Genomic DNA, 10,954 nt, shown 5'->3' on the forward strand with positions numbered 1-10,954 from the left:
GTGATTCCCAATTGCTCTTGGTTTTGTCTTTCTTCAAAGCAACCTTCCATGTTTTTTGTCTTCTTCTCACGTGAGTCTGGCGGCACAACAATTAGCTTGAAATGGAGTTCGACATAGTAGCAACTATCCATGTTTTCGACTTTTGACTAGATTAATTTCGGCACCCGTGTGGATCAATCCACCAACATAGCCTTCTGGAATCTGGATTACTTCAATCACCAGTACTGAATTTTCTATTAGGTAGTTGCTTCCATATTTGCTGTTGTTCCTTGTAAATATGGTCTTCTTTTCGGCCTCTGAATCTCTGACGTATAGTGAGAGAGCTGCAGCTCTAACTGAGTAACTGAGTAGGTTGAACTTAATATAAATGAGAATTTCCAGTATCCAAACAAGATAAATTTATACAAACACTTATCTTCGGCATTTGGCACAATCCATTAACTGCTACTCAGCTATTTACAGCATAAACTCTCGGACAACGATACGCGTTTATAAATCCTGCGAATGTAAGATCTAATGCATACAAGCTGCTCAAATGAGCTTTATACAGAGCCACATACTAACAAAATTCACCTCCAAACCCAAGTAGAAAACGATGTTATAACAGACTCATTTCAGAGAGCTTCACTCCTTATACCACTAAAAGGGAGAAACCCACTTCCAGTATGCCCAACTGCGGCTTAGAATATCAGCATTTTTCGTTTTTTATATAAGAAACCCCCTGCAAAAAGGCTTAGGTGCTCTCTTGAAATGCCTGAGAACGAGACGAAGCTGCAGGGTTTGCTTGTAAGACCTGTGCGGCATTTGAAGCATTATCATCAACTTCTGTTTTGGGCTGGAAAGCTTTGAAAATACCACCTTTTGCAAAGGGTTGACTCTGACTAGGCTTTATACTTAAAGTATCCCATATAGAACTCTTCGCAGCAGCATCTGGGTGATCAATTCTCAGTGTCTTAGGAACCCAGAGACACTTTTCCATTTTATCTTTCCCTTCGCCTCTTATATTTGCATCTCTAGAATGTTTGCCTAAAGTTGGAGACTCGCTATTTGAACAGCCACTTCTGCTAGAGGACGAAGAAGGGGATTGGGTTCCATGGAATGCAGTCCACGGCATACTCCACGTTCCAGCCCAGCCGCTGCCCATGCAGCCCCAGTAAGCAGCAGGCACAAAGGGGAAGGGAATGCTTGGAGTACAGAAGGTAGGAGCCACCACCATCGATGTGGAACCCCACTGTACTTGCTTGGGATCACCACCATTCAATCTATAAAACGTCTCAGGAGAGCAACCACCTGCAGCTATAGCAGGTACACTATTCCAACCCGAGTTCCAAGGATAAACCAAAGGCTGGCCAGGATGACATTGCAAAGGATTTAGGGGAGGCTCAGTAGGCACATCAGAACAGCCTCGCATACCCCATTGCCCCACTTGAGCCGGATCTTCAGGCAATTCAATTTTACAAGAAGACGCTGACACGGAAGACCCGCATGACGAAGGCTCCTCTCCATTTCCTCCAGAAACTACAACAGTCGTCTCAACTTTTCTCTTCTGATCCCCAAGATTCAAGACAGATGCCATTGATTCACAGAGAGGTGCATCGGAGCCAAACTTTAAGACAGTTCCATCCCCACTAGAGGTCCTTAAAGCAGTAGAATTTCCGTCACAAGAGTTGAGCTGGTGATGAGCTGAGTCAGGGGTGTCAACCTGTGTGGCAGGCGACATCATTATGTGGCGATACTGCGATGCCATGTGCTTATTCTTCCGCCTACCAGCACCAATTGGAACATTTCTCATTGTTCCCCCAGCAGTCCAATATCTTTGACATTTTTTGCAGAAATGCCTAGGTTGGTTAACATTGTAGTTGTTGTAATAGCAGAACTTTGTGTCTATACTGTTGCAACGAGGACATGGGACAATCTTGTCTGGTTTCTTGAGAAGCTTCACTTGGCCGTCGCAATCAGTCTTGAGCTGGTCTACCATTCCTTGGATCTCTTGACTTGGATCTTGTTTAGCACTATCAAGAACAGAAGATTTATCACTAGCTTCCGGATTTTCTTTTCCTCCATGTGTATGCTGAAAGAAATAAAGAGCATTAAGATTGGAAGGAAAAATAAAACTACATTAGCAGCAAATCAAATATGACAATGAGGCCAATCCAGGTAAGATTAAATTGAGCTATTTCCAGGTAAAGTAGTATTATTTGTGCAAGTAAAAGAAAAAGTGACGTGAGTTCAAATGTAAATGAACATCAAATACCTCGGCCAGCACAAGTGGAGATTGAGGGGATGGGATGGTCTTCCCAAACAGCTTCACGGCAGTGGGATCATACATCTGTCGAATCTACCTTTTTCTAATCTTCTTTGACATGTATTAAGGGTCCGATGAATGATGAAGGAAGGAAACTTATTAAAAAAAAAAAAAAAAAAAACGCTAACATACATAAAAATTGACAAAAAAAAAAAGTTGGGAGTTGGATAGATAGATAAAATAGAGACGACAAGCACAAATAGTCAAATACAAACACGATACTACATAATAATAGTACACGCTACAGTCACACAGTTTTAAGCTGACTGTGCCTGTCGACATCCACGTCAGCGTTTGTGGGTTGACTTTTCGTGTTTCAACAACTGACGTGTCATTTAACATCCTTTTTATTAGTTTCTACTTTTATGGTTTACATATTTACGATTTAGCCTGATTAAAACTAGTATACTGCATGGCAGTAGAGAGTGAGAAAGAGTTGGGTGAAGGAGAAAAGGTATTAGGGGAAAAAATGAGAGAGAAATTGAGAACAGAGAGAAACCAACCAACCAATATTTTGGGCCACCTACCCCAACCCGGCCCAAGATTGTTCGCTCTGCTCACTTGACTAATCCCACTCTCCAATTATCCCACTCTCCAATTGGAACCCAAAAAGTGACCTGGCCTTGTTAAAGAAAGCTTACAAGTGCATACATCCACCAATTAAAACTTGTGAAGGTAATTGGGACACTCGGAACTAATTGTTGAGCACACAACCTCTCAGACGAACACCGACCTGTTTTTGTTCAAGATCACCTTATGCTGGTTCCGATTCATTTTCTATTTAGTCCCAATCTTATTCTTTGTGAACCTTTCTTTATCTTCTACCTTGGACAACATGACTTAATACCAGGTGGACAACGGTTTAGGAGCAAACCTTGTTTCAAGCGAATCTGTGTTCACCGGAGTGCTTAACTTCAAAGCTACCATTCATGTGCTGCAACTAATACAACAGTCAAGAAGTACAGGCCGACTTCGAGTTGTGTTATGTGGATTTGCATTGCAGATCTGCCAAAGATCATTGGTCTTAGTTTGTTATATGCTCTTAACTGCAAATCTTTTCAGGCAGGAAAGGGGCCGACTCAAAGAGTCCATTGCCAAATTCTCCGCTCCAAGCATGTCAGGTGGAGATGTATGATACATTTACTGCCATCCCATCCCTTACAAGTTACAACATATATCATTCTTTGCACTGCAATATAATCTTAGTTGAACCTAGTTTTAATAGAATTTATAGCCAAATCTTTCGGGTCGTAGTGACTAAAGCTAAAAACAGAAACCAAATGCCCACAGAAACCTTTTGTTAAACCAACTTTAGAATTTAAAGTGATTCCAAACAAATATACCCTGATTCTAACTCCTTTAGAGCACTTGGAGAACCAACAACCAGCCCCATGCCTCCACAATTTTCAACCACAAAGTTGTTTAATCTGAATCTGCAGGTGCCAAAAAAAAAAACCCACATCAAATAAAATCTTTTTTGACATACAGAACTCCAAACATAGTTATGAAAAATGAACCATCTTTATCAAGCTTTAAACTTGTTGCATCATCAAGTTTGTTTTTTTAACACAAGAGCTTCTAGCTCAATTGGTTGTGTACCCCTCTCATGGGAGGTTATAAGTTCGAATCCCACCAAGTGTTGGTTGGGATTTCTTTCTTGTGTAATTATGTGATGGGCCTTTGGGCTAGTGACACACGGGTGCTGTTACGATCCCTTCAGGGTTGATGAACCTTCGGGCAATGTAAGCCTACGGGGCTAATGAGCCTTCGGGATAGGGTCCTTCGATGTAACCAGAGTGGGTCTGCCCTAACCCTCTAAATATTTAAAAAAAACAAAGTTTGCTTTTTTAAACAAATTTGTTGCATCATCATCAACTTGTTGCATCTCATCTCCATAAAGACTTCACAAGAAACAACTTGAAGACTTCACAAGGCACAACCATGTACGTGTTTGTGCCTACAAACTACTGTTTCTATCGCTTCATGTCAGATACATTAATCAAATCCTCCTTTTGTTTCAAAATGATGCATAGTTATTGTAATTGTCAAAAACAAAAAAAATTGATGCATAGTTGCTACTTAGGCCCAAGCTAATTCCTATCCTCGGACTCCTAAAAGCAATGGCAGCAGAAGTAGTCTTAAAAAGTTTTCTTTTAGCAAAAAAATTCAACATAAGCCATGCTTACAACTGTTGATAAATTTTCCTCCAGTTATAAACTATAGAGTTTCACAAATCCCCAGGACCCTCCCTCCAGATGAATGAAGTTTGTTTAGGCCAAAGAAAAATTTAGATTCAATAAGTTCAAACAAGCATAGTTATCAATATCGTACGATACACAATACGTATCGTATCAATATGTATCGCATCGAAAGCAAATCGATACGTATCACACTAGTGTATCGAAAGTTTTATGCATTGCACAATACAGTGAGCATACCGTACGATACACAATACATTCCGTATCGAGCGATACACTTGAAACACATGAAATATTAAAAAAAATTATCCGAAAATGAGTTTTTAAGATTTATTTAGTTTTTTTTTCTCCTTTCTAAGCCTTAGAAAGCCATCTAAAGTTTTAGGATATGATAAACAACAACTGTAATGCAAAAGCAACAGCTAGCCTATCCCTTTGTGTCTAATATTAATTTGGGCCTAGCGGTTGAAAATGATGACATGTGTCTAATATTAATTTCGGCCTAGTGGTTGAAAATGATGACATTTTGTACCATACACTAGTAGTATTGTGTGATACGACTATTTTTGTACAAAACTTACATACACATGCACAAACACATATAAAACTACAACCATGGGTCTTCATTCTTCAATCCTTAATACCCTTTCCTGCAAAGTATGAATTCATTGCATGCATATATATTCAAATAACTCATATATACATATTATTTATAATTAATTTTAAAAATACCGTATCTTACGATACACGATACGATACATGATACGATATTCAAAAAATGGAAAACGATATATGATACGATATACGATTTGACAACTATGCAAATAAGAACATCTGAAAACATACCTAAGCACGTGATAATACCAAAGACTAGGCTTCCTCCACGGAGCACCCAATGTGGTATGCCCTGGTTAGATCCAAACTCTGTTCCTTTGCAGACAATGTTGATTGTACTGATGATATATTTGGCACAGAAGAATGTAGGTAATGTCTATGAACAGGAGGCAAGAGCACAGCTGACGGCCTGTCAAATGTTAGCAGCCTTCCGCACTTACTGCACCACCAACATAACAATGAGTAATTTCAGAGAAAAGACACAGATACGAGAGAGTAAGGAGAGGGCACACCTGCAAACTTTCTTAAATAGAGTTTGATAGCTGCAGATCCAGCGCTACAAAAAGGAAAACAGAAATGAGGATCAAGATATACAAATTTTAGACTTTACTCAATCCCGTGATATGGACCTAAAAGAACAATACCAAAAGATGATACAACGCCCCATCAGCTTCGGTGCCAAGGAAATATTGCAGAGCCTTCACAGCATGTTCCTGCAATAACAAGTAAAAGCATCCCAATATGTAAACCAGTGCATTTAAACATTTAGAACAGATCTAACTTGCTAACCAACTACAATGAGGAAAGGATAAAAATGACATGAGCTACAAATCTCTCACCGTGATATATCTGAAAACATGATGAACTGAAAAACCTCGAGCGTGCATGTAGCTGCCTCCCTATGAAAGCATTTAGCATCAATCAACTCAGAAGTTCATAGGAAACAATACCATCATAGATATGGTAGTAGTATCACGGAAGAAACAGATACACAGTGAGAACACTACATTAAGAATAGATTCCATCCTTGGGCTTGTGCTTTTATATTATTAATCCAAACATGTTCCTAGTCTGAAACCTTTCTTTGTATTCGCGCACATATATGATCCCACTTTATTGTTCTTTTGAATGAGAGAGAGAAAGAGAGAGGCACAATTTTTAACATGTCAGCTTGGATTTGTCAAAAACTGATGTCCCTCACATTGGAGCAAAAACTCCCCGTAAATGCTAAACTTCACCAAGACATGTTCGTCAACAAGATTACCTCGTCAGGAGAGAAAAATGCTACAGCATCAGGATCCATAGAGCCAGCAGGATGCAATGACACAATGGCTCTGAAAGTAGAAGGCACCAACAACTCAACCACGGCAACCTGGTCTGTTGCCCCAGAGGCCAAGGAAGCTGTGCTGAGTCTGCTTAAATTGTGAATATTGTCTTCCCTGGATGGCTCAACGGAATCATTTGACAGAGACGACAGTGAGGAAGCTCTCTTTAACCAGTCCAATCGCTGGTAAGTGAGTATTTTAACATTAGGAGCCTCCTTTCCCAGGCTGATTAATATGTGAGGCAAAGTTGTCTCGTCTTCAGTAGCCACCGGAGCACAGTGTTTCTTGGCATTTCCAGATGAGTCATCTTCAAGGTGAGGAAAAAATCGCTTCTTCTGATTAGTGAATGCCTTGAGTGCCAATCTGGGGAAACATGAAATATGAATGAACAGTAGTAAGTAAGTAGTTAGTTGGTGAATCTAGTAAAAGAAATGGGAGGAGGAGTACTTTGTTCTATCAACGGCAGTTGCACCAGCCTGACCAGCAAGTTGACGTTTCCAGGCATAGGCAACAACAGCACCATCTGGACAAACAAGGGGCATGTGCAAACCCCAAGAGTTACTTCGTGATCGTAGGGATCCATTGAGAACCCCAGATTCTTCCAACTGCCTTCCTGACAAGAAAGTGCACATTTTATTATGAAAATTGAAAATTGTAGAAAGGAAGTAAATTTACCGAGGATACGGAGATCTTGAAGGTGTCGACGCATGGAAGCTTCCTCGGTGAGGATGAGATTCATGGTTTTGGTGGTCGAGTGAGGACGGGTGGAGGCCACGAAGAGGGCTTCGAGAAGACGATCAGCGCCGAGCCTGACGTCGGCAATGAGACGACCGGCATCGGAGAGTCTGTCCATGGCCATTGCCACCTGTTTCGGAGGCGCATCCATTGTTTATTAATTTCTCTCCTCTCCTGAAATATATATATATATATTTTTGAGAAACTGAAATATCGGTCGATATATAAAATATCAGAGGGGGGTCTCGTCTTCTTCTTTTTTGTAAATCTGATCTCAAAATAGAAAAAAAGTTTCTCTCCCGATCGATGGCCAGTTTTATCTTCTTCTTCTGTTGTTGTTTGTGGACGGGGGACTTCAATTACCGCACCTGCCTTTCTCTGGTCCACTCAGTAAGTCTTTTTTCATTGATTATTATACTAATAAACCCTTAATCATCTAGCATCTAATTATCTATCTATCTATGTAACCAGAGATGGAATCAACGACTCCGGGGTTGACTATCGTACCATCTCCCGGAATGATTTACCTAAGCTCATTCTTTCTCAAGGAGGCTGGTCCTCTTTACTGGTATTTCCCCCCCTCTATTCCTTTTTTTTTAATATATTTATTAGAGTACTGCCTCTCACATCCACTTCCCCTTTTCCTCAGTGTCCCGGGGAGGATCTTCACAACCATCTGGATATTGGACTTGTTTTTATTGCTAGACAGGTTATTGCCAAACCCTATGCTCCTGCTATTGGAACACCTATTTTACCAGTGCTAATACCATATGTTTACCCAAACTGTAGTTACAATCTTCACACATCGATCCAGCACTAAGCCACTTACTCAAGGTACTTTTTTTCTTTTCTGCATCACATATCAACCCTCTTTTACAAATTTAATAATTATTCTTTGCTATTATTAAGCAGGTCCCCTTCACCAGATCCAATTTTTCTATGGCATTCCCATATGTATCCCCATCAGAGGACGACAAGACAATGGAAACTTCATTGATTTCTGGATTTACTGAAACTTGTGGGCATGACTTTGGAGTCGACAACATTGCATTCCTAGAGTCATGTTCTGTAGATGGTGCCGATTTTCCAAAACTTGCAGATATGCAGGCAGTCCATGTAAAACTACCTTAAACTTTTCCTATTTTTACTTTTTAAGATTGTTATATCTTTCTCTGGATAAGATATGATTATAGGGGACACCCATTGGTGCTGATTTTTTTTCTTACCTTTTTCTGATCAATTTTTTTTAACAGGGCTATCTCACTTCAGTGTTGAAAAACAAGCAGAACAGGAAAAAGCATCTGATTGTTCTATGCAATGGAGGCTCCGCCTCTTCTCAAGGACTTGATCCCAGTTGGTCAGAAGGTGTGCCAGTATAACAATATTTAGATGAAATGTATTTATTTACTTGTGTGTGTGTGTGTGTGGCTTGTACTCTGACTCCTAGCTCCTAGTTTAGTTTTAGTTATACATTCCTTTGGGGTTTACTGTCTGCAGGAGATATTTTCTCTGAGATTATCAGTTCTGTGGAGCAGTCAGGGGCATCATACTCGGTTCTTTATGCTTCGGACCCCTACAAATCACTGGAATATACTTCTTATCGGGCACTGGACAGGTTTCTTGCTGAAGGCTCTACTGGAAATGGTTCAGTCAGTTCTTCTTTCTGTGATGGAGTTTGCCAGATTAAATCATCATTTCTTGAGGGCCTTCTAGTTGTAAGTTACTTCTTATCTTTTGCTTTAGTTGTAAGTTACCTCTTACGATTATTACTTTTGGTATGTCAACACTGGATTTCTGAGCCTAAGATAACATGAGGCGCATCATACAAAGTGCACCCTACAGAAATATCCTGTATCCTGATTTGCAGCTGGACTATTTGTCAGCTTGAAAGGCCTATAAAGAATCACAATTTCCTATAGTACTTTAAATTTGCATACGCACATATGCATGTGTGTATCTGCAACATGTGGAGGGAGATTTGGAGGGAGATTTGTTTTCAGTTGCTGATGCTTGTTTGTTTTAAAATGAAACTTATCACTTACTGTCATAATTGATCGTAACTATATTGAGAAATTATGATCATAACTGTATCTGAAAAAATAAAATCAGGCCTGATCGCACACAGTAATTGCTCGCCTAATTGGAAACACGTAGGGTTGGCGTATATCAATTGCATTGACATGTATGTACATACAAAGCATATCCTAGAGTTATTATTAGTGTCTTTTTACTTGGTTTTATTTGAAGATTTTATGGATATTAAAATGCCTTAGCTTTTGATTTCTAGGTCACCTTTTAATGTAATTGTTATTTTCCTAAAATTCTCTTGAATCTTTTAAATCACATGCATATTTTTGTTTTTCATCAGTATAAGTTTATAGGATTCAAGGAGCATGGAATACACAACTATCTATTATTTCATCCGAACTTCACAGCCATTACTCAACCATTAAGTTTGACTATAGGATTTCAGTGGTTTTTAGTTTTGCTCAATTTGAACAACAATCTCATTCCAATTCTAACTTTTTTGTTCCATTTTGTTCAGGCTATTGTTTTGCTCATAATCCTAATATCTGGACTTTGCTGTATGATGGGTATTGACACTCCTACGAGGTTTGAGGCTCCCCAAGATTCTTGATGCCTGAGCTTAATCTCTCTTCCTGGTCAGGGACGTGATGTGATATTAATGGTCTGTAATGGTAGTCCATGTGGGAGCTGAGATTTAACAGTACGTTGTCTAGGCTCTTTACAAGGACTTTACTCTCTGATAGCCTAGCTATACCATTATCTTTTCATCGATTGCTCTACATGGCTGCAGAAAAATTGATTCCTCTTTCTGAGTTATAGTACAAACAGGCAAACAAATGTTATTGTAGTATTTATTAAAACTGCTTTTGACAAGGTGTTGAGTTGCAATAAAACACTCTGTATGCTCAGAATGGCCTAGGCCGAATTCAAATGAAGGGTTGGAAAGTACACAGGCGTATTTCCCAGATTTTATGGCACTCCAACACACTGGTAGAGAAAGGGTCATGAGCCTCACCATTTTAGTCAATTAGATATATTGTTTCGGACTTTTCTTTGTGAAGTTAGACATTAGCAATCGGATTAATTTTCTTATTATTAATTTCTGTCACAAAAGTCAAAACTTAAATCTCATTTGCTCTTCCAACAATATATAACATGTTGAACACAACTTTTTCCTCCTCACGTATCTCTAAAATATCTGAAAAAATTGGGTTTATCCCTAAACTCATCCCTAAGACCCTAACAAACCCAACCTTTTAAATTAGGGAGGAGCTATTGCCAAAACGAAAGACGGAGTCTGTGACTGTCCACAACTCCGAATTTTAAATCATGTATGTATAACATTACTGCTGGGTAGGACCTCTGAACCCAATACATTTGTAGTCTTGTATGGTAGTATGATTGCTTCAAAGATTGGCAACCTCTGTATTACCCAATACATTTGTAGTCTTGCATAGTAGTATGATTGCTTTAAAGATTGGCAACCTCTGTATTACCAAATACATTTGTAGTCTTGTATATAGATGTATTTAGCTCAAGTAACGATATACAGTTCCTTTTAAAAATTAGTACAGTTTCAACCTTCCTTTAATTTTGGGTAATTAATTTTGAAATCAAATGGACCATCACGATTACCACCAGCGACTGGGAATCGGAGTAAATTACCATCAACTCAAATGCATAACTGTGTTCATCAGACACTCTAATCAACTTTTTTTTACCACCAAAGGAGTCAAGAGGTTCGCATG

The 10,954-nt window shown here is 39.2% G+C and overlaps 3 protein-coding genes across 3 annotated transcripts; 1 reads left to right on the forward strand and 2 right to left on the reverse strand.

The window, feature by feature from the left end:
* Window positions 1–469: 469 nt before the first annotated feature.
* LOC147478922 (cyclic dof factor 1-like) lies at window positions 470–2,419 on the reverse strand. The gene is made up of 2 exons (XM_086583037.1): window positions 2,255–2,419; window positions 470–2,071 (listed from the first exon to the last, which is right to left on the reverse strand). The coding sequence occupies exons 1-2, from the start codon at window positions 2,327–2,329 to the stop codon at window positions 734–736; spliced, it is 1,413 nt and encodes a 470-aa protein (XP_086439163.1). The 5' UTR covers window positions 2,330–2,419; the 3' UTR covers window positions 470–733.
* A 1,088-nt stretch (window positions 2,420–3,507) lies between these two features.
* Window positions 3,508–7,467, reverse strand: LOC147478923 (mediator of RNA polymerase II transcription subunit). The gene is made up of 8 exons (XM_086583040.1): window positions 7,119–7,467; window positions 6,891–7,056; window positions 6,383–6,806; window positions 5,958–6,017; window positions 5,763–5,831; window positions 5,631–5,674; window positions 5,350–5,557; window positions 3,508–3,738 (listed from the first exon to the last, which is right to left on the reverse strand). The coding sequence occupies exons 1-7, from the start codon at window positions 7,327–7,329 to the stop codon at window positions 5,374–5,376; spliced, it is 1,158 nt and encodes a 385-aa protein (XP_086439166.1). The 5' UTR covers window positions 7,330–7,467; the 3' UTR covers window positions 3,508–3,738; window positions 5,350–5,373.
* On the forward strand, window positions 7,463–10,154 carry LOC147478924 (2-C-methyl-D-erythritol 4-phosphate cytidylyltransferase). Its single transcript, XM_086583041.1, has 8 exons — window positions 7,463–7,568; window positions 7,650–7,746; window positions 7,828–7,887; window positions 7,968–8,012; window positions 8,091–8,294; window positions 8,432–8,543; window positions 8,676–8,893; window positions 9,724–10,154. The coding sequence occupies exons 5-8, from the start codon at window positions 8,118–8,120 to the stop codon at window positions 9,814–9,816; spliced, it is 600 nt and encodes a 199-aa protein (XP_086439167.1). The 5' UTR covers window positions 7,463–7,568; window positions 7,650–7,746; window positions 7,828–7,887; window positions 7,968–8,012; window positions 8,091–8,117; the 3' UTR covers window positions 9,817–10,154.
* Window positions 10,155–10,954: the final 800 nt, after the last annotated feature.

Source organism: Coptis chinensis, chromosome 9, assembly GCF_015680905.1.
Source record: "Coptis chinensis isolate HL-2020 chromosome 9, ASM1568090v1, whole genome shotgun sequence".
Taxonomy (NCBI): Eukaryota; Viridiplantae; Streptophyta; class Magnoliopsida; order Ranunculales; family Ranunculaceae; genus Coptis; species Coptis chinensis.